Genomic DNA, 23,254 nt, shown 5'->3' with positions numbered 1-23,254 from the left:
CTTTCAGGTCCTCTGGCTCACTCCTGGGGGCCATCCTGAGGAATGTGCTGGCTGGAGGTAGGGAAGCTGAGGTGGACAGCCTTCATGAGGAACCCTAAGCTGGAATAGTTTCCCCAGAGGTCTACAGCTATAGTGAGGCTGGACTCTGAATTTGTGCTGAACACTGGGCCACCTCACCAAGGGCTCCCACCCATGCCCGGGCTCCGACTCTCTCCACTTGACTGTCCCTGTCTTACTCAGCTCAGCCCCTGCTGAACTACAGCAGTCCATTAAGCAGAGCCACAGTCAGGGCTCCCAGGTGGTTGGGTGGTCCTTCAGGCCATGCAGCTGGGAATCCTATCTAGGAGTGACAGGGGAGGCACCAGGGGCTCAGACTGAGCGTGGGGTGGGGCTTCGTGGGAGGTTGGTCGTGGTGGGGAAGGCCAGTGGGGTCCTAGAGAACACTTTACATGTGGCAGGACTTCAGCTGAATGATAACAGCCCCAGCCCAGGGGCCAACTCTGAGCACACGTGATGCTGCGCATGGGGAAGCATGGGCAGGGCCTAGGGAGGAGGGTCCAGCATCTGCATGTGAGTGAGAGTGAAGGAACCAGTGACAAGGCCCCACAAGTGTGTTCCCCAAAGCACTTTAATGCACATACCAACCCACAGTCCCTGCCTGCTGCCTGGGCCAGAGAGGCCAGCCCCACCTGGAAGCTCCCATGGCTTCCACAGCCTGGTGTGCCTAGGAGGGCCGAGCCCACACACATTCTCATCAGTATGTGAGGGGCGTGAGGATGAAGAGGCGGTCTTCTTCTTTGCGGATCCAGCGCATCAGTTTATGGATGGCACTGACGGCCGATGCCTTGGTCCCCAGGGGGCTGTAGCACATGTAGAGCTCAAAGGCGCCTGTCACCTGGAGGAAGGGGGCACAGGGTGGTCATCCAGATTAGACAACCCTCGTGGCCCTTGCCCAGGACCCCGATGAAGCCCAGCCCATCCCAGGGCTGCCTTACCCAAGCCAGGAGGTTCTCGTTGGGGCCCGTGTAGTAGATAGTCTTGAGTGGGCGGGAGGCATTGTGGGCGCGGCTGTGCAGGTACTGGTAGAGGCCCAGCAGCCGCTCCTGCTCCTCTTCACTGGTGTACGGGGCCTCGATCTCAGGGCTGGAGATGGGGGAGTAGGTTCGCAAAGGAATGACTTCCACTGGCTTCTCTGGAGATCCAGAAACACCTATTCCTAGCCAGGGAGACTCCACCATGTGTCCTACCCTCCAAATGCCCCCCCACCCCAGGACAAGGCATTGTCTCCTCACCACTGAAGACTCCCCAGGACAGAGCTGGGCCCACCCAGACTGGAGCCCTGTTCTCCCCTCTCCCCCAAGTTCATGGCATCTATGGTGACCCTCCCTTGGAGAAGCCAATCTGGGTTTAGGTGTCCTAGACAGAGTGACAGGTCTGAGACGGAGGAAAAGTGAGCCAGGAACCCTCTGGACCAAAAAGGGGTAAGAGGATAGAAGATGCCTCATCTGGCCCCAGCCCCTCTGTTGGAGGAGGAAGTGGAGGAGTTCTGCATCCTGGGCTGGACCAAACTGACCAAACAGAGGAGACCTCTGTTCCAGCTTCCTTCCCTGGGTGTACTGGGTATTTCAAGGCCTTATGGGAAATGACTGTAGAGAGGTGTATGCTGATGGGGAGTAGGGTGATAGGGGATTTGGGTCCCTGGTATCAGAGTCAAACAGACACAGCAGGTCGGTCCATTCCCAGAGGGGTCGTCAGCTTCAGGACTGCATCAGAGCTCAGGCCCAACCGGCCGCCCCCCACCACGCCCTTGTCTCCCTCAAGCAGTGTCCCCAAGGCCCTCCCTCACCTGGTGAAGAGTCCTGAGCTCTTTGACTTATAGAGGAAGTGGCGCAGGTCAGGGATGCCCACTTGGGCAACACTGTAGTAAGGTGTGCGCAGTGCCTCCCGCAGCGCCAGGTGCGCTCCGCGCTTCCGCAGGCGCTCCTGAAAGCGGCGGCGGCAGTCAGACACTGCAAAGAAGTCCTCACGGTCGGTGGAGACGAGCAGCAGGCAGAGATCCGTGTCAGGCTCCAGGTAAGAGATGTGTGCATGGAAGAAGCCGGCTGCGTTGAATTTGGGCAGGCACACGGGCGTCCAGGCCTCGCCCTCGCGGAAGGACGAGGAGGAACTTATGAGGTTGAAGAGCAGGTGCAGGTCGATGGGGTGCAGGAATTGGTCCTTGCGGCGCACGAGCGCCACGAGCTGGTTGCGCGCCAGCAGGATGGAGAAGACGAGGCTGCGGGCGCGCGCCTGCTGCAGGCTGGCACTCACGACGTCGCGCACGGCCGCCGCCAGGGGCAGGCAGCGCGCCGCCCCCATCAGGAAACTGGGGTCTCGAGCCATGAGCTGCAGCAGGTTGTCCGTGATGCGCTCAGAGCCCGAGAGCAGGCGCCGCAGGTCATAGTTCTGCTTCTGCTGGAAGATGTGGCTCAGCTGCGCGCCCGTAAGAAGGCTCAGGATCTGGTAGTAGATGTAGAGCAACTCTTGCGCCAGTTCTTGCGCCGACTGCCGCGTGCGGGCCACCGCCACCAGCACCAGTGGGCTCCGGCGCACAAATACTACCTTGTAGCCATCTGATGGGGCGGATGGATAGGGGTGGTGTCAGCTTCAGCACCTCTCCGGAAAGCCCTCCCTGATTGGCTTGCCCTAGCACCCTCAGAGCCCCGCTTTCCCATGCAGCCTTCCACATCCTCTCCACCTCCCCTCATAACTGTGCACACAGAGGGGGCTTCAAGATGAAAGAAAAACAGATGCCCAGGGGCCCCCTTCTCCCCTTCTTTCCCCTTCCCTGCCACTTGCTTCACAGACTGGGACCAGCTAAAACGCAGGAAGCACTTCAGAAAAACACACATTCTTGGGCTAAGTGGTAAGAGCTGGGTGGGGCTCAAGACCTGGGATTTTTTGGTCACCTCCCCGGCTTCTCATCTTCTCCAAGGGCAAAGCCCATGTGCGAGCCACCTTTGGCCCTCACAACAGCCCTATGAGGCAGTCAGTGTTGTTTTCCCGTGTTCAGATGAGGACCTGGGGCTCGGTGAAGTGGAGGGACTACCCTTGGTCACACAGCACATCCCAGCCCTCTAGTCCCTGGGAGTCCGAAACCTGGTATGGTCTCTCCTGGCCAGGGAGACCTCCCGGCACCCCCTTTCTGGTGGCTCACCTGCATGGATGGAACGGATGGCATTCTTGTCAGCCTCCAGGAAGGACACCAGGGCCACCATGACACCCATGGTGCTGGAAAGTGCCTCCTCTGACCCATAGCGGGAGTACACAGGCTTCCCCGCCTCGCTCAGCACGAAGACATGCTTCTGGTGCAGGCGCCATGCCTCAGCAGTCTCCTCCTCATCCCCTTCACCAGTGCCCTCCCTTGAGGGCTCTGTGGCTGGTCGCCCAGCTGCCCCTGGGGACTCCGGCCAGTCCTCAGAGCTTCCTGGAAGCATCTCCTCCTGCAGGTCTCGGGCGACACCCGTCAGCTGGGTGCTCAGCTCACTGAAGTCCTGGCTGATCTGGCGCATGTCTGTAGGCAGTGGTGGGGGACCGCCAGCACCCTCCTTGGGGCTCTCCCCAGAAGCTGCCCCATCCTCTGATTCAGTCAGGTCCTCGTAGGAACGGGCATGGACGAACATGGCACCCTCCTGTCCGGCACCTGCCAGCCAAAAGCACTGGTGTTTAGAGCGGTAGCTTCTGGCAGACCACCTCACCAGCAAGGTGCCCAATATAGTACACTGTTTGTCCTGATGAGGCAAGCCACTGTTCCCTCCGGCTACAAGTCATGCTTTGCTGTGACTTACAGCCCACCAGCCTCCTCCCCTCACCCTGGGAATACGACCCCAACCCCTCAAGGCTGCGGTGGTAGCCAGTATCTGCCTGTCCCTCTCACTCTCATCTCACAGCCCTTCGTGCATCTGCTCTTTGGATATCCCACCTACCTCAGGGCCTCTGCATCTCCTGTTCTCTCTGCCTGGAAGGCACTCCCACCTCCTTGCATGCCAGCTCCCTGTCACACTTCAGCTCACAGCAAAGATGTTAGTTGTCCCTGTCACCTGACCCCCAAACCCAGGCACTCTATCATATCCCCCTCCTTGACTTCTCTTGGGGCACTTATCAGTTATTGCCCTTCTCCCCAACTGCAGTGGGGTTCCCCCTCATGGGCAGGAACCTGGTTGTTCACTGCCGTGTGCCCAGCACCTCGCCCTGTGCCTGGAATAACTCCTGTGCTCAGCAAATCTTTCTCCCTGGGAGAAGGCTCCCTGACCCTGCGCGAGGACCCATGGCTCCTAACCCCCTCCACTGGAATGCTCTCAGTAGCCTGTGGCTTCCCCAAGGCAGGGACCATGTCAGTTTTCCTTTACTGATTTTTTTTTTGGACAGAAGAGTTCAAGAGATATGTTTTGAGTCCCTATTATGAGTTCAGCACTGTACCAGGCATTGGGGATACAACAGCTCTGTGCTCAAAGAGCTCACAATCTTGTGGACAAGAGAGATGGGCAGTACATACACACACAAATAAGACTACAAAATAACTAAGATAAAATAACTGCACATGTTCTGTGCAGAGCATGGTCAGAGCAGGCCTCTCTTGTGAGGAGGTGACATTTAAGTTGAGAGCTGAGGGAGGGAGAAGGAGCCAGGGAGGTACCTGTAGACACAGGAAATAGGAGGAGAGCCCACACTGGTGGCAAGACAGCACAGGGCAAGTGGCACAACATGAAGTGGAGAGGAAGGCCAGATGCACACTGAGCCTGGATCCCTGCAGTATCCCCAGCACATGACAAATAGCTAACAAGTGAGTGAACACATGCATGAATGAGTGACAGTGAAAGAGTGGTTGGGAATCCCGATTGCCCTGGAGGCTGCTCTAGCTGTAAGCTGGCTGGGGCTGCGCACCCTGCCCGTACCTGGCTCCATTCCCTGGGCCAGTCCTGGTGTGGGGCTCTCAGCTCTCTCCACACTCTGCCCATCAGAAGGAGCCAAAGTGCCATCGGGGCCTTCGCTGCTTCTCTTCCTCTGCATGTCAGCAGCCATCCCTTGGGCTCTCCTGTGGGGCAAACAAAGGCATCATTGAGGGTAAGGGGGAAGGTGCTAGTGGCAGGAGTCACTGGCATGATTAAGAGTGGTTAAGTACAGGAAAGTATCCCTCACCAGGACCCAGCTAACTCAAACCTCTGGGGAATGGGTTCTGAATATTCCCTTCCAAAGAAGCGTGCTGTTCTCTTTCTGATTATAAAAGAATATATGGGGGACTTTCCTGGTGGTCCAGTGGTTAAGACTCTGTGCTCCCAATACAGGGGGCCCGGTTCGATCCCTGGTCAGGGAACTAGATCCCGCATGCTGAAACTAAGAGCAGCATGCTGCAACTAAAAGATCCCTCATGCCACAACTAAAGATTCTGCATGCCGCGATGAAGATCCTGCCTGATGCAACTAAGACCCAGTGCAGCCAAAGTAAATAAATAAATATACTTTTTTTTTTTTTTTGGCTGTGTTGGGTCTTCGTTGCTGCTCGCGGGCTTTCTCTAGTTGCGGTGAGTGGGGGCTAAGCTTCGTTGTGGTGCGCGGGCTTCCCATTGTGGTGGCTTCTCGTTGCAGAGCACGGGCTCTAGAGCGCAGGCTCAGTAGTTGTGGTGCACGGGTTTAGTTGCTCTGCGATCTTCAGGATCTTCCTGGACCAGGGATCAAACCCGTGTCCCCTGCATTGGCAGGCGGATTCTTAACCACTGAGCCACCAGGTAAGTCCCTGTGTCGGGTCTTAGTTGCGGCGCTCAAGCTTCTCTCTAGTTGTGGTGTGCAGGGTTTTTTTCTCTCTCTAGTTGTGGCACGCGGGCTTAGTTGCCCCGCGGCATGTGGGATCTTAGTTCCCCGACCAAGGATCGAACCCACATCCCCTGCATTGGAAGGCGGATTCTTTACCCCTGGAAGTTCCAGGGAAGTCCCAGTCCCTATGTGGATTTTTATGTAATCCTGATCACTCTTCTCTGAAGCAGGCACTCTTGTCAGACAAGCTTTATAGATGAAGAAACTGAAGCTGAGAGAGCGTAAGTACATTGCCCAATGTCACGACAGGAAAGAAGCGCTGGAGCTGGGAATTGAAACCATTCTGTATCCTGATATCTTCCACTGTACATCCTACCATGAACATTTCTCCATTCAAAACTGAGTTGACAAATCAGTTCTTTTTGATATTTAGACATTTACTATGAACGAAGTGAGTCAGAGTAAACAGGCCTAAGCCTTGCTTTTCTCCTTGCATTCTGTACCTTTTGAATTTGGCACCAGAGCTCGCCTTTCCAGTTAAAAACAACTATGGACATGTCAGTTCTCAGTGCCCATTTGATGGACACTAAGGACAAACTCAGCCTGATCTCCCAGTCCTTCCACAGCCTCAGGGCCAGGTGGAGGTGGCCAAGAGTGGATGTCAGGGATAACGAAGTCGGGTGGCTCACTTGGGATCAGCCTCTACAGTTCCTTAATGACAGGCTGAAGGGTCTTCATTTGGCAGGCAACAAACAATCCATAGGAGAGGGGTTCCATCTGAGGCACTAACCCTTTAGGGAAGAGAAATTTGGCTGGATGGGCTAGATGGGCAGCGAAGACTAGTCAGAGACTCACGAGGAAGGCACTGCAGGCAGGCCAAGGGCCTGGGAGGGACTGGTGTTACTGTGAGCAAAGCAGACTCTGTCCCTGCCCTCCTGGAGCAGAGTCCATAGGGAATAATTGAGGCTTGTCCCTTACTAGCTCTGTAACCTTGGGCAAATGACTCCACCCTGAGCCTGGCATGAAGTAGGTGCTCAAAAACGTTCATGAGAAGAGTGATTTCAAAACAGTGTCACCAGCACTAGCACTTGTGTGGCCCCCGCTTATCTGTGTCTAAGAACTCTCTCTGACCACAAGTTCCTAGCAGGCAGCTCCTGCAAGTGTACCCAAAGAATTGATTTTCAAGCTCTTCTTTTTGTCATCTTTGTTGTAAGCTATGGAATCCTTTCTTCAAATTAATCTTGTAAAGCAGTTCAATGTGCAAAACAGCCAGACAGGGAGGCAGGGCCAGAGACTGGCCTGATGGCCACGCCCCCACTTGTCCTGGAGCACCACAGGGTTAAGTGGGGGTTGGGTACCACTGGTCAACAGCATCACCCCACACAGAGTGCACTTCGAATAATCTTCAAAGGAAGATTATTTGGGAGAACATCTACCTTTTGGGATTTTCTAGGCCACCAATCCTGTCCATCAGGACAATCAAGAGTGATGGTTCCCAGCAAGGGTCGCAGCCCAGAAGACCAAGGTGTGGTCCACCTTTTCTGATGAAGAGTAATTAAGAAGCTGCATGCCCTCAACAGGAACCTGGGGAGGCATCCAGAAAGGTCTCCTCTGAGACTGAGACCAAGAGGAGCAATCCAAAACAGGCCAAAACAGCCACCGCAACACCACGGAGCCCAGGGCAGTGGGTGCTAAGGAAACTAGGGCATGTCCAGATCTTAAGCAAGAAGACACAGGCCACACGAGAACCTTGTAGACCATTATTTTACAAGCTAACCTAAAAGCCCGGGTGGGGTCTGCATTGCTGTGTAAAGAGAGAGCGACCCCAGAGAGATGAATCTGTCCATATACAGGCAGAGGGCAAGCTGCTACTGCCAGTCCCGGGGTCGTGGCCAGGGCTTCTGGACCTGGCTCCTTGGACGGAGGCCTGGATTGGTATGTACTTTTTTCTGAGGAGAGGGTCCAGAACAATTACTTTAAATGGGAATGCCCTACATTTCTATGTCTACTCACTTTCCCACTCCCCTAGTGGATAGCTTCACATCTTCTCTCTTCTCAAGCTTCCATCATCTTCTCCGATGCTCGCCCTCAGCACTATCAGTGATAACCTTACCTTCTATTTCACTGAGGACATGCAAGTCAGCAAAAGAGAACTTCCAAGATTCCCACTACCACCTCACCTCACCTGCCAGACTCTGCCTTCCTTCTTCTTACTAAAGATGAGCTGCCTGGGCTCCACTAATGCCTCCACTCCAGCCCCTCTCACCCACCCAAGCATGTGGCTTCAGCAGCTGTCCCTCTCTCTCTCGGATCATCAGTGTCCCCTTCTCCCCTATCCATCACCAATATACTGATGTTTCTTCCATTTTCAAAACACCTTCCCTTAGATGTGTTTACTCTGTTATAATTCATTGAGCTGTACTTATGATTTGTGAACTTTATGTTTGTTTTATTTCAATTAAAACCTTAAAACAAACCTCCACTTAACTCTACATTCCCCTCTAGGTACCACCCTATTTTTTTTTTTTTTTTTTGCTGTCCTTTATAAAACAAACAAACCTCAAAACAGTAAACAGTACTTGGAGTTTAATTAGTCACATAAGCTAGGCTATGCTGTGTAACAAATGAGTGCCAAAATGGTAGAGACTTTACACATAAAGGCTTTTTTTTGTTTGTTTTGGCCATACCACGTGGCTTGTGGGATTGAACTTGGGCCCCAGGCAATGGAAGTGCAGAGTCCTAACCACTGGACTGCCAGGGAATTCCCTAAAGGCTTTTTTTTTTTTTTTGTAAGCATTTTTTAATTGAGAAATAATTGATGTATAACATTATATTAGTTTCAGGTCTACAACATAATGATTCAATATTTGTATATATTGCAAAATGGTCACCACCATGTCTCGTTAACATCCATCACCACACATAGTTGCAAAATTATTTTCTTGTGATGAGAACTTTTAATACCTACTCTCTTAGCAACTTTCAAATATACAAGTATTATTAATTATAGTCACCATGCTGTACATTACATCCTCAGGATTTATTTATTTTATAACTGTAAGTTTGTACCTTTTGACCACCTTCACAGATTTTGCAAGCATTTTTAATAATCTCTAAAGGATAATATGTATTAAAATATTTACAAGTTCCTAATTTGACAGGCTGACTCCATTATATACAGCAGGGGTCCCCAACTCCCAGGCTGCGGACTTCTATCTGGGACGTGGGCTGTTAGGAACTGGGCCGTACAGCAGGAGGTGAGCAGCAGGAGAGCAAAGCTTCATCTGCCGCCCCGCATCACTCCCCATCACTCGCATTACCGCCTGAACCAAACAATATGGAATGCTTCAGGAATTTGCGTGTCATCCTTGCGCAGGGGCCACGCTAATCTTCTCTGTATCGTTCCAATTTTAGTATATGTGCTGCCGAAGAGAGCACTAAAGGCTTATTTTTTGCTCACGTACTGTGGGTTGGGTAGCAATTCAGAGCAGCTCCCTTCCGGGCAGTGATTCAGGAATCCAGGCTACTAGCATCTTATAACTCTGCCGTCACCTGGCCATGGAAGACAGGGCTGGAGGGTCATGTACCAACTCTTAAATACTTCAAAGTCCAGATTGGCCAGAACTAGTCATGTGGCCAGAGGGACTGGGAAATGTGGAGCACTCAGGTGTCTCTCCACTTTTCCCATTCACACTTGAATCCATTCCAACTATTACTCCAGTAACACTGCTCCCTCAAGGTCTCCAGTGACCTCCAGGATCATCTCACTTCACTCAGCAGCCACAGTGATTATTTCCTCTCTCTCAAAACACTTTCTTCTCTTGGCTTCTGGCACATCACTCTCCTTTCATGGTTCTCCTACCTCACGGACCACTCCTTCTAAGTCCTCTTTACAGTTCTTCTTACTGTTGAGGGTCCAAGATTTCAGGTCTTGGACCTCTTTTGTCTTCATTCGATCCCTTGGTGACCTTATTCAGTCTCATGGTTTTAAATTTCACTGATACATTAATGATTCCAAATTTTATTCGCAGCCCTAATCTCTCTTCTGACTTCCAGAGGCACACACATTTAACTGTTTACTTGATGTTTGCCCTTGGATATCTTATAGTACCTCAAAGTTATATGTCCAAAACTGAGTTCCTGATCATCCCCTTAAAAAGTTGTTCCTCCCAGAGTTTTCTCCATCTCAGTGAAAGACAATTTGATACTTCCAGTTATTTAGCAAAAAACCTTGGAGGCATCCCTTATGCCTCTCTTTTTCCTGTAACTAATATACCAAACCACCAGCAAATCTTGTCAGCTTTACTTCAGAATACAGGTATACCCAGAAAAATGTCTCTCATTAACCTTTGCCACATAGAATGCCTCTTGGTTTTTAATACACAGCTGTGGTAGCCAGCCTTCAAAATGGTCCCCAGTGATCCTCAACTCCCAGCATTCAAGTCTGTATACTCCCATCCCACACTGAGCAGAACTAATCTATGTCACCAACAGGATAATGTGAAAATGACAATGTGTGACTTCTGAGGCTAGGTCATAAAAGACATTGTGGCTTCTGCTTTGTTCTCTTGGATCACTCTCTCTAGGTGCAGCCATCAGCCATCAGTTGTGAGGACACTCAAGCAGCCCTAAAGAGAGGAGCTCATGGTTAAGAAACTGAAACCTGAGAACAGCCAGTACCAATGTGCTAGTCATGTGAGCGGGCAGTCTTGGAAGCAAATCATCTAGCCCCAGTCATGCCTTTGAATGACTGCAACCTCATGAGAGACACTGGGCCTGAACCATCCAGCTAAGATGCTCCTAAATTCCTGACCCTCAGGAACTGTATGAGATAATAAATATTTATTATTGTTTTGAGCTGCTAAGTTTTGGGATAACTTGTTACACAGCAATAGATAACTAATACAACAAACTTGTACTGACTGAGCTTATGTTTACATAGAAAAAAACTATTATCAACACTTGATCTATATTTTTTAATAAAGGAATGTGCATTTAAAGCCTCAAATTACATTTCAAATAGAACTGATAGAAGATCATTGAGTGCCAACAAAAGGGGTTTAGTTGCATCATGGCTATTTGCAGGTACTGAAAGAGGCCATGATGCTGTATCAAAGCAACACTGTTTGATGAGGAGGAAATGTTTTAAGCATTTTGTAGCCTAACATTATAATTTATTTGGCATATATTAGGTATGTATTTTCCTTGTGTTTTAGTGCTATTTTAGAAAATTGGGGATTTGGGGTTGATGAAGGAAGCATTATACTTTTTCCCATTTAAAATAATGGGGAAACACATAAATCAACTATACTTCAATAAAATGTTAAAAAAATAAATAAAAAGTTAAATGACAAAAAAAAAAAGTGGGAAACAGATACTAAGTTAGTGATTCCAGACAGAATGTCCAACTTTCATGGAACAGATTACTGATGTTCCATGGGGAAATGCCCATATTCAGAATCTGACCACTTCTCATCACCTCCACCACTACCACATTGGTCCAAGTCAACATTATCTCTCTAGCAGACTGTTGCAAGTCTTTTTTTTTTTTTTTTAACATCTTTATTGGAGTATAATTGCTTTACAATGTTGTGTTAGTTTCTGCTGCGTAACAAAGTGAATCAGCTATACGTATACAAATATCCCCATATCCCCTCCCTCTTGCGTCTCCCTCCCACCCTCCCTATCCCACCCCTCTAGGTGGTCACAAAGCAGCGAGCTGATCTCCCTGTGCCATGCGGCTGCTTCCCACTAGCTATCTATTCTACATTTGGTAGTGTATATATGTCAATGCCACTCTCTCACTTCATCCTAGCTTACCCTTCCCCCTCCCCGTGTCCTCAAGTCCATTCTCTACGTCTGTGTCTTTATTCCTGTCCTGCCCCTAGGTTCATCAGAACCTTTTTTTTTTTTTTTAGATTCCATATATATGTGTTAGCATATGGTATTTGTTTTTCTCCTTCTGACTTACTTCACTCTGTTTGACAGACTCTAGGTCCATCCACCTCACTACAAAGAACTCAATTTTGTTTCTTTTTATGACTGAGTAATATTCCATTGTATATATGTGCCACATCTTTATCCATTCATCTGTCGATGGACACTTAGGTTGCTTCCATGTCCCGGCTATTGTAAATAGTGCTGCAATGAACACTGTGGTACATGACTCTTTTTGAATTATGGTTTTCTCAGGGTATATGCCCAGTAGTGGGATTGCTGGGTCGTATGGTAGTTCTATTTTTAGTTTTTTAAGGAACCTCCATACTGTTCTCCATAGTGGCTGTATCAATTTACATTCCCACCAACAGTGCAAGAGGGTTCCCTTTTCTCCACACCCTCTCCAGCATTGCGACAGTCTTTTAACCAGTCTCCCCACTTCTGTCCTTGCCCCTGTACAGTCTATCCTTCTCACAGCACTCAAAGTGATCTGCTTGAGACAGAAGTCAAGTCACGTAGTTCCTTTGCTCACTAGTCTGTAACGGTCACAACTCACCCAGTGAGAAAGCCAATTTCCTCACAGTGGTGCACAAGAACCACTCTGTCTACACGCGCCACACCCCACCCCCCAAATTACTTCTTCAGCCTCATCTCCTGTTCTTTCCCCTACTTGCTTTGTTTCAACCCAGCCACACTGACGTTACGGCTTTCCTTGAGTATACTGTAAATGTAAATCCTGAGTATTCCTTCACTTCAGAACTTTGCTCTTGCTGAACTTTCTGCCTGGACCACGTCTCCCTACTTTTCCCCCTGCGCCCCACCTCACCTATTCCACTACTTGGCCAAATATCTACATGACTCACTCTGTCACTTCCTTCAGGTTGCTGCTCAAGTGTTACCTTATCAGAGAGGCCTTCCTGGAATATCCTGGATTCTTATCTCCCTTGCCCTGCTTTGTTTTTCTACATTGAAGGTAACCCTGTGAGCTGTCGAAAATTTCAGAATGTCAGCTCCATACTCAGGAAGACTTTAATTAACATTTGTCAGACAAATAACTTTGTAAGGGAGAAGATGAAAGATCCTCAGGGAACACCCAGCTCCAATGTAGCCTTGGGAGACTCCTGCCTGTAGGGAAGACTTGTCCTTGGTAGTAGTTAAGTGTTCAGTAACAATGGCTCTGGAGTCAGAGGGACCCGGATTAACCTGGCTTGGTTTTATAAATCTCAGCTTTCTCACCTACGAAATGAGGATGATGACAGCACTGATTCATTGGGTTGTGGAAGGATTAAATGAGATAATCCATGTAATTTGGTTACCCTGGCACAGAGTAGGTACATATACACTCAGCTGTCTTTAGCATATCATGATTATTCTTATTCAGACCATGTGTACCTGCACTTATACACAGATTCAGTAATCTCTGCCATGTAAATCAGTCCTTTGAGAGTTTGCTCATCCTGAGCCAGGCCCTTAGTGAACAGGACATGCTTCTGACCTCATGAAGCCAGGTGGGCTCTGGCCTGAAATGACCCATCTGTGATGCTGGGACAAAGAGATGTCTTTGGGCCTAGGGCTGGGAGTTCCTCCAGGCTAACTGGCTATTCATCCTGAAGTTGCAGGACAGACCATTGGTTCCCTGCTGCTCCCAGAAGTCTCTCCCAAGCTGAACTCCTTTCTACCACATGCCCCTACTCTGTGGCCTTGCACCTCTGGCTCAAAGACCAAAACAAGATCTACAGCAGCTTACCCCTGAGGGCCCACTACCCACTGATCCCAGTGGGCTTTAGGTAACTGCGCCCAGCATGGCTGAGTACTACCCAACATGGTACCTGCATGTTGTGAGGGCAGGGTCAGCTGGCTGGGGCTAGTGGACATCTCCTTCCGAACAGTTCTTCAACCACCTGAAATCATGTAGTACCTCAATATCTCCAAGGCCAGTATCGGGGTCCAGCCAAAAGCCCTGGTGAAGCAAACAGTTCTCTGGACATTTACACTGGAAACTAGGCAGGGAGGGTGAATGACTCATAGCAAAACCCACCCCAAACCCCACTGGAGCCATAACCTGTGTGGCTGAAGCTCTTGGGTGGCTGGGTCTGAAGCAGTTAAGCAAGAGAGGTCTCTTGGAACCAGTCCCAGATACTCCCTTGGGGCCCCTTCTCAGGCAGCCTCTCTAGAAGCCCCCAGGGCTTGCTATTTTCCCTAGAAGTGCTCTGCTGTGCCTTTGAGCAATGTCACCAAACAAGTTAGCTCAATCAGCCCTTCTGGTATGCCTCCCTCCTCTAGGTGCCTGGCCTGGAGGGAGGAAGGGACTTGCAAGAACCACCCCCCCACTGGGTCCCTACCACTCTTGCTCCCTCTTCCTACTTAGATAGTGCTCTATCCTGCCTTGACCCTTTGGGGAGTGGGCTATCTGGGAGGATGGTGCCGGGATGCATGGATGTGTGGCAGACAGGGTCCAGGTGAGGCTGTGCTGTAACTGCTTCAGCAGGATGCCTACTCCATACTGAGAGTATAGCTTGGTACTTGTCACTGCTAGTGGTCACTCCCCTCTCTGACAAAGGCTGCTCACCCTCCCCAGCAAACTCGAGCCCAGAAAGTGTGGCTCAACAGGTACAAGAGGCAGCTTGGTTATCTGAGCCAGGGCACCCTTGAAGGCAAAGTCCTAAGCCTCAAGACACTTTCAGGAGCTTCCTGCTCACCCCACAGTCAACCTCTGCCAGTCTTTGAGAGCACTCTGCTGGGCCGAATGTGTGTGCGTTGGGGCTACAGGACTTTGCCCTTCCAGCCGAAGGAAGAGTTCCAGGCCTCGCCTTTTGTATTCCCCAGCTGGGAACCGGCGAAGGGACCCCAGAGAGACCCAGTCCTTCTACCGCAAATGGCAGCGTAAACGGCAGGGGCCCCTAGTCTTCAAGCCCCTCCCTTCAAAGATGACAGCTCTCCAGTCTCTCGGCGCCCCCAAACCACGTGGGTTGGCAGTCGGACTCACCTGTTTCTCGGGGAGGGGGAAGGGGTCAGGAAGCACAGAGATTGCCGGTCACTGCCCTCTGCCGGACCCCCGGGAGGGCACGGGTGTCCGGCTGGGCCCGGACTGATGGTTCAGGTTCGCGGGACCACGGCCCCCTGCGGACGCAGACATGGCCACAGCACAGGCCACCGCTCCCTCCCACCGCCCCTTTCCCGGCTGCCGACTCAGGAAGACAGCACTCGCCGGCCTCTGGCGGCGGAGGCCCGGCTCCAGTCGCTGGGCCTGGCCCTGCCCGCCCCCGATGTGCATTATGGGAAATGTAGTTCGCAGTGCACGGCCGCCGCGAGGTGGGGCGGGGCGCCAGGTCCTGGCAGAGATCTGGGCGGGGCCTGACCCGGGTCAGCGGTGGCATCATCCCGCACCGCCTTTTCCAGAGTCCCGGCCAAACTCAGGCACCTCCCCAAACCCAAAGCCTGGGGTGGACAGCAGGCCCAGACTCCCCAGCTCTTCCGCCCGAGCCAACAAGAGGTTTATTTAAAGCGAAAGAAAGAGACTATGGCATTTTTTCCTCCACTAATTGTGGAAGGACAGTGCAAGTTTGCGGGCTGGATAAATGTCATTAGTGGACCCGGCCACACTGACTGTAAAGGATGTAGGCACACCAACTGCTGCTAAAAGAACACCCTTTTATTTTTTTTAATATATTTTATTTTTTTATAAATTTATTTATTTATTTTTGGCTGCATTGGGTCTTCGTTGCTGTGCGCGGGCTTTCTCTAGTTGCGGTGAGTGGGCTTCTCACTGCAGTAGCTTCTCTTGTTGCGGAGCACGGGCTCTAGGCACACGGATTTCAGGAGTTGTGGCTCACTGGCTCTAGAACGCAGGCTCAGGAGTTGTGGCGCACAGGCTTAATTGCTCCGCGGCACGTGAGATCTCCCCGGACCAGAGCTCGAACCCGTGTCCCCTGCATTGGCAGGTGGATTCTCAACCACTGTGCCACCAGGGAAGTCCCAGAACATCCTTTTAGCCACGTTTTAATATATCAGTATGAATCTCTAGAGTGGTATTTCTCACCTCTGCACATAGAATGACCTGGGGAACTTAAAAAAAAAGATGAATGCCTGCATACCACCCCTAGAAAAAAACAGGAAAACATAAAATCGACAATTTTACTTTTGGAGAGTAGTTTAAAGAAATAAAATTAGGGATTAACAACAATACTGCTCATGTTTCTCTGAAGCAATTAAATCACTTAATAGCCTCATGGTTAATTCACCCAACAGTTCAGGGATGAAGGAAAAAGTCTGAACTCACTCCTTTGATTCTCTCTGCTGCTCCATCACCCCAATGCAGTGTTCTGTCTCCATCTCAGCCCTACACTGGAATTGAGGGAGAGCTCTGCCCCTGGGCTTTTCTCATAGTCTCAGACAGCTGCCACTTGGAGCCTACCTCCACAACACTGGACTGTGACTGACATTGTGACAAAGCTGTGGCCTTTTACCAGAGATGGCTTTGCACAGGGCTATTAGACCCTCGCACATAGTTTAAGGGGAGCTTTCTCCTCCCTTTTATTGATAGTTAAGAACATGTGAGAAAATGCCCAATTCCTTAACTGTCTGTTCCCCTGGGAAGGAGAGAGGCGGAGTCTCTCCCAGTCTCCACAGGTCACTCAGTATTTTCTCTCCTTACTAGCTCAGGAGGACAAGCTCCCACCCTTAGAGTAAATATCATTTATATAGTTTTACTCTCATTAATCCTGCCATATTACATTATAAGAGTTCAAGCCAAGAAGGTCTCATATTCTCTGGTTGATACAGAAATATCCTAGCTACATTCCATTAACCAGAAGCTGCAGCCCATAGAATTAATCCCCATAGAAGACAAATTTAAAGTTTTTTAACATACCTAACCAATCTCCTCAACAGTCTCCATGTGACCTCAGGGCTTATCTGAGTCCCACTCTTGCTTTCAAGCACATCAGCTCTACCAGATAGCACCACTGTCATTTGGAAATATTGCATCTCCTTAGCCAAGCAAGTGGCCATTTACCCCATGGGCTTCTGGCTAACTCTTGAGCCTAGGACACTCTCTCAGAGCAAACCGTTGTGGCTACTTACGAAACGTTTTAAGGTTGTGATTTAAAACTCTGTTTAAATCAACCTATTGACCTATATTTGAATATTGGGACAACCCTTCATAAAGGTCACTTTTTACTGATAGAATTACCAAGAAATAAATCTAGGTCTTTTGGAATAATAATACATGTCAATTCTGTGATGGCCCTGCTGCCCTGTATGACGCTGCTTCAAGCCTTAGGCTTTGCCACAAACAACAGGCTACCGTGCACCTCCAGGTCAGGGGCTCCTCAAAACCTCAGCTTTCTGTTTTGTCTAGGCCCATGATTTTCATGGACCCAGCATGTCATCTCCACAACAGCAGTAGTGAGGACTAGCTGGAACTGGAGCAAAGGTAATAAGACCTCTGTTCTTCCCCAGATGTCTTTTCTTTCATAGCTTGAGTGGACATTTCAGAATCTGAGGTGCTGTGAAAATGTTGTAGCTGAAGTGAAAAGACCCGATTGTATCCTGAGGCTGGGATCTGTTACCAGCCCTGTTGCTATCTTGCTGGTGTGACTCAGGGCAAATTCTTTAATGACTCTTTCAGCATCTTCAGCAGTTTCTCCCTCCTACAAATACAAGATTATATAATATGAAGTATTCTGAGCTAATAATAATAGTTGGGCTTCCCTTGTGGTGCAGGGGTTAAGAATCCGCCTGCCAATGCACGGGACACAGGTTCGAGCCCTGGCCCAGGAAGATCCCACACGCCACGGAGCAACTAAGCCCGTGCACCACAACTACTGAGCCTGAGCTCGAGCCCGCAAGCCACAACCACCGAGCCCACGTGCCACAACTACTGAAGCCTGCGCGCCTAGAGCCCGTGCTCCACAACAAGAGACACCACGACAATGAGAAGCCCACGCGCCCCAATGAAGAGTAGACCCTGCTCACCGCAACTAGAGAAAGCCTGCGCACAGCAACGAAGACCCAGCGCAGCCAAAAATAAATAAATAAAATAAATAAATTAATTAAAAAAAAAAAAGAATAGTCAGTTCTTCCCTGGAAATTTTGAAGAGGTTTTCCTTCCTGTCTTTATTACTTTGCCGTTCCTGGTAAGGCAGCTGGTTTTCCTGTTCTGCTGGAAAATTTCCTCTGTGGCCCTTGTATTATCTGTATCTCTCCTGGTTCCTGTCTCTCATTTTAACATTTGATCAAGTCCCTACAAGTCCCTACTTTCGATGCTGAAGAGTCATGGCCCCAAGTGCGACCAAGGCAACAAAGAACAACAGGCAGCACAACAGTCTTCCTCTTTGCTGGGTTCTTCCGTGTGAGAATTTAGGGGCTGAAAGTGAGTCAACCTACCTCTGCAACTGGACGTTGTGCTCCCCATTCCGGGTGAGGGCGCTGTTCTGGGTCAGCTATCCTAAATACTCATATTCCTGGTCTTAAGCAATATAAACAATCTTCCAAGTACTATGGGCCAATGTAAGTTAAAAAAAAAAATTCTAGATGCTTCCTCTGAAAACTCAATAATCACCATAAGGAAAAGGGGAAAGTAGGCAGGAGCATGAGCCTTGGAGTAGGACTGACCTGGGTTGGAATCCCCCCACCCTCTACTTTCCAGCTTCAGCAAGTTAATCTTTCTGGGCTTTGGTTTCCATAACTACAAAAGGGGATATCATACAGTTATTGTGAAGATTAAATGAGATAATGAAGTGTCAGCACAAGGCCAGGCAAAGAGTCGTGATAAAGGGTAGCAATTATTATTGCCCAAGGAGCATGGGCATAAGGCAAAAATAATTAGTTCTTTCATATGTTTACCTCCTTTGAGGACAAAGTACTATCTGATAAGGGAAAGAACCACCAACAATGGCCCAGTTTGGGAATCAAAGTCAAAGTACCCACAGCTCTGTGTAGGTATTCCTTCTCTTCCCTGAAACCTCTTAGTGCTGGTGTGCCCCAGGCCTCAGGGCTGGAACTCTGCTCTCCTGTCTATTCTAACTCCTTCATTCCCTAGGTCGTCTCATCCAGGCCCATGGCATTAAATACCAGCACCAGCGATATGTTGATACCTCCCAGATTTGCATCTCTAACCCTGGCCTTTACCTTGAACTCCAGATTCATGTAGCCAACTGCCAACTCCACATCTTGTCTACTAGGCATCAAAAACAACCTATCCAAAACTGAGCTCCTGCTCTTCCTACCAAAATTGCTCCTCTGACATTCTTCCCTCTTTCCCCTCATCCCAGTCCATGTTTCCTGTTTCCACTGTGGCCACACAGGTACAAGTATTATCCTTCTGTGGTTTTATTACTGCAACAGTCTCTTAATCATCTGGCCTGCTTCTGCCCTTCCCACCTTCAGCCTATTCTCTACACAGCAGCCAGAGGATCCCGGTTACATGGAAGCCATGATATTATTCTGTTTAGAGCCCTCCGACAGCTTTCCATCTCCCTCCTTACAGAAACCAAACTCATTTCAGCAGAGATTGTATATCTTGTTTAGTTTGTTGTCTGTCTTCAGTAACCACCCCCACTCCCATCTCCACCAGAGCAGCAAAGTTTTGCTTTTGTTTTTTAAAAATATTTATTTATTTATTTTGCTGTGTCGGGTCTTAGTTGTGGCACGCGGGATCTTTGTTGTGGCATGCAGGATATTTTTAGTTGCGACATGCAAACTCTTAGTTGCGGCATGCGTGTGGGGTCTAGTTCCCTGACCAGGGATCAAACCCGGGCCCCCTGCATTGCTAGGGCAGAGTCTTAGCCATTGGACCACCAGGTAAGTCCCCAGAGCAGCAAAGTTTATCAGCTTTGTTCAAGTTCCTGTGGCCCCAGCACCTGATACAGTGCCTGGCACACAGCAAGAGCTTCATACAGTTCTTGAATGACTTCCAGACAAGATGTCTGAAAAGTGGGAAGGTAACTTTAAAGACTACTTAACTCAACAATCTCTTTTCCCTACAGATAAGTCTTGCTTTATTTTAGAATGATTTATAGGCTTTTCTTGCGGCAGACTTCTTCGATTCCATGATGTTGAATTCAGGCTATAAAATCAGGTTACCTTCCCTGAGGGGCCACTACCTGGCGATACCAGGTAGCTGGAACCAGCAAGCATTTCAACAATGTAGACGATCCACCTGGAAGCTTGGAGCTGGCCATTTGAAGAACAGTAGCTGTAAGGAGATTCTGGACGTGAGCTGCCAACTGAAAGTTGTGCTTCCCCGTTTTCCAATAGATTGTTGATTTGCATATACTTTCCAGTTCCTCTGTGACCTCGCACAAGTCACTCTTGGCCAGATGTATTGCCCGAGCTAGCAAGGCTCTGTGTAAACTGAGTAGATTTTCCTTCGTAGGTAGGGCTATTAAACCTTTAACACAGATGACACCCACCTGGTATTCCTGAGTCGGTAATACCTAACTTGGAAACCCATCAGAAGGAAAAGGAGACGAGCCTCTGTGACTACTGCTTCCCTATCCTATGGGAGGGTCGAAAAACAGGCTCTTGTGTGGGCCAGAAGCCCCTGCCTCGAAAGTCTTAGGCCGGAGACGCCTCCCTTCCATTTCCTTCACATTAACGGAAAATAAGTCGTCTTCAAGCTACGCAGGCCGGGGCCATATGTGCGCTCTGGCGGGGAGCAAAACTCGAGAAGGCCAAGCCACCAAGAAAATGCACGCCTCGCCCAACTCCAAAGACCGAAAAAGAACTAGAACCCGTGGGCCAGAGGCCAAACCACAACCCCCAGCAGCCCCGGCGGACGGCGGGGAGGAGGAAGGAAGGGCGCCCTCCCATTGGACGCCGACGAGAGCGTGCCCTTACGTCCCGCCCGCGCAGGCAAGCACCTCCCCCTCCGCCCCGCCCTCCGCCCCCCGCGCGGGGTACGCCGGGAGTGGAATCGGTACGATCGGCCGCGGTACTCCATCTCCCGGCGGGCAGAGCGCTAAAGGCGGCGGCGCCTTTGTGAAGGCAGCGGCTCGGCGCGGAGGAAGTTCCGGTCTCCGCGGCGCTGGGTCGGTGGCAGCGGCCGAGGATTAGGAGGAGCGGGCCGCGGAGGCCGCGCTGCCTCGGTAAGGGCTTGGGGCCGTAGAGAGGGCGTGCCGGAGCCTGGGGGAAAAGAGCCGGCCTGCCAGGCCGCTCTGGACGTCGCGGGCCCGCGCGGGCTAGAAGCTGCGGCTTCGGTGTCGCGGGGCGGCCGCGGCCTCGCTCAGGAAGAGAGCCAAGTGGCGGTGTGGTGAGGGAGGCGCCGCCCACGGGAGGAACGCCCCAGAATGGTCGCGGGCCCGGGGCGGGGCCCGGCGCGGCGGTGGAATTACCGGTCCAGTCTCGGGGCGGCCGGCTACGGTGTTTGTAGCTGGCGCGTGGTTGCGGTTCGGTGCTCCTGGTCTGAGGAGCTCCAGGCAGGCGGCCCTTTCTTCCTCCTTTTTCCCTGCTTTTTAAAGATTCTGATACAGTTCCGAGGCATCGTTCAAGAGGGAGCTTTTTTTGTGCTTAGCACGTAGCCTCACCCTCAGACCTGGACAGACCCGAGTGGGCTCAGCCGGACCACAGGGCGCGAGAGCTCGGAGCCCGGCACTCGGGGCTGTAGAACCTGGAGCCGGGGGAGTGGTCTCGTGGGTCCTGCACCCGTTGGGCGCATGTAGGAGGAGAGGGAAGTTTCCTCATATTCGCTCTTTAGATTCCTTTTGGCGTTGTAAATCTGTGTTTTTCTCTTAATTTTAGAATTGATGTTGTGCTTATGGGCTCAACTCTGGGCGTGCATTTTTTAATAAAACAAAGGGCCTTGTTTTGTAGGGTACATAAACTGTAAGAGTACTTGTATTTTTTGCACATTCCAGGTTTGCTTGTGAAGGTCAGAGTTGCGGGGATCTACGTGGAGTTCAGTAGACTTAGATGCGCCTGGTCACCTGATTCATTTCTGAACTCTGGATTGTGCCCTAGGTTTGTTAGTTTTCAACTTCCTGTTGAGTAGTGCCACCAATGTGAATGGTTTAATAATGTCAACATGAGCAAACTTGTGAGGACTATAGGAGAGATATCAAGAACTGATAAGTGAGGGTAGGACTGACAATGGTATGTTAGCATTCTGGTGAAACACACAAAAGTTGGACCTGAACCTTGCCTGGTTAACAGGCATCTAACTAGGTACCTAACCTATAGAATAGGTACTAGGTCTCTGTTTCTGGACATTTGTAGCAATCTTCTTTATAGAATTCTGTTACCAGAATTGGGTTTACTTTTGTTGCCTTTAGGAGCCTAGTTTTTTGTAGCCTTTCAGAGAATTGTCAATGGAGAGGTTACTAAGTGAACTCTCCAGTCTTATTGAAAATACATGGACAAGGTTATACTTTTCTGCCAGTGTTTAAATGTATGAAATGGTGTGTTAATAATCTAACTCAGAGTTGTGTTAACATTAAAGCTATTGGAAAATTCTTCATTTTTGAAAATTTTTTAAAAATTTATTTATTTATTTATTTTAGGCTGCGTTGGGTCTTCGTTGCTGCCCGCAGGCTTTCTTTAGTTGCGGCGAGTGGGGGCTACTCTGTTGTGGTGTGCGGGCTTCTCATTGCGGTCCCTTCTCTTGTTGCAGAGCACAGACTCTGGGCGCGGGCTCAGTAGTTGTGGTGCACGGGCTTAGTTGCTCCGTGGCATGTAGGATCTTCCCAAACCAGGGCTTGAACCCGTGTTCCCTGCATTGGCAGGCGGATTCTTAACCACTGCACCACTAGGAAATTCCCTCTATTGGAAAATTCTGAAATTTTAAAGATGATAAATCATGGACTCTTCTGGCTACGTTCCAAGTGCTTAGAATTTATTTTCCTGCTAGACTTCCACAGTAGTTGTTCATCTCATTCACTTAGTTAACGGGGCATCTATTGGGTGCCTTTAATAACCTTGCTATCACACTGTGGGACTCAGTAGAGCAGAGTGTGTAACTGTAGGAGCTCTCAAATCTGGTAGGGTTTGAACCCCTGACTCTTCCACTACCTGAGTGACATTGGACAAATTACTTAACTTCAATTTCCTCATATGTGAAATGAGGTTAAGAAATGTAGCCACCTCGGTAGGTTGTTTTGAGGTTTATGTAACCCTTTTAGAACAGTGCCTGGTGTGTGCAAAGTGTTCACTAAATGTTAGCCATGGTTACCTTTTTAAGAAATAGCTTTGTTGAGATATAATTCACACACCATACAGTTCACCCATTTAAGGTGCTTAATTCAGTGTTTTTTCGTATATTACGTTACTTTTTTTTTTTACAAAGTTGTGATAGATATATTTTTTTACATACATTGTAACAAAATTTGCTATTTAAGCCATTTTTATGTGTAAAATTCACATAAAATTCAGTGCATGAATTACATTCACAATGTAATGAAACCATAACTATTATCTATTTCTAAAACTTTTTCATCACCTCAAACAGAAACCCTAACCATTAAGCAGGTAACTCCTATTGCCCCCTTCTTCTAGCCCCTGGTAACATCTAATATGTATTCTGTCTCTGTTTT

General features: G+C 49.6%; 2 protein-coding genes and 1 non-coding gene across 6 annotated transcripts in view; 1 reads left to right on the top strand and 2 right to left on the bottom strand.

Moving 5' to 3' along the window:
* Positions 1-610: 610 nt before the first annotated feature.
* MON1A (MON1 homolog A, secretory trafficking associated) lies at positions 611-14,984 on the bottom strand. 4 transcript variants are annotated; one of them, XM_057555797.1, is made up of 7 exons: positions 14,713-14,984; positions 13,556-13,686; positions 4,935-5,074; positions 3,197-3,682; positions 1,847-2,612; positions 996-1,143; positions 611-895 (listed from the first exon to the last, which is right to left on the bottom strand). In XM_057555797.1, exons 3-7 carry the CDS (start codon positions 5,059-5,061, stop codon positions 755-757), a joined length of 1,668 nt encoding a protein of 555 aa, XP_057411780.1. In that variant the 5' UTR covers positions 5,062-5,074; positions 13,556-13,686; positions 14,713-14,984; the 3' UTR covers positions 611-754. The 4 variants fall into 4 exon arrangements, with proteins under 4 accessions (XP_057411780.1, XP_057411782.1, XP_007168770.1 ...); XM_057555799.1 differs by having other exon boundaries at positions 13,556-13,627; XM_007168708.3 differs by lacking the exon at positions 13,556-13,686.
* On the bottom strand, positions 9,121-9,227 carry LOC114236173 (U6 spliceosomal RNA). The gene has a single exon (XR_003622179.1). It is a non-coding gene; the product is annotated as a U6 spliceosomal RNA (small nuclear RNA).
* A 5,642-nt stretch (positions 14,985-20,626) lies between the features above and the next one.
* RBM6 (RNA binding motif protein 6) overlaps positions 20,627-23,254 on the top strand; it is a 105,618-nt gene continuing 102,990 nt past the window's right edge. The window contains exon 1 of the mRNA XM_007168706.3: positions 20,627-20,815. The gene's annotated coding sequence lies outside the window, so the exon portion shown is untranslated. The remainder of the gene's footprint in view (positions 20,816-23,254) is intronic.

This window comes from Balaenoptera acutorostrata, chromosome 10 (genome assembly GCF_949987535.1).
Source record: "Balaenoptera acutorostrata chromosome 10, mBalAcu1.1, whole genome shotgun sequence".
NCBI lineage: Eukaryota > Metazoa > Chordata > Mammalia > Artiodactyla > Balaenopteridae > Balaenoptera > Balaenoptera acutorostrata.
Note: the sequence above shows the minus strand (reverse complement) of the source record. Positions and strands in the feature narration are given on the sequence as shown.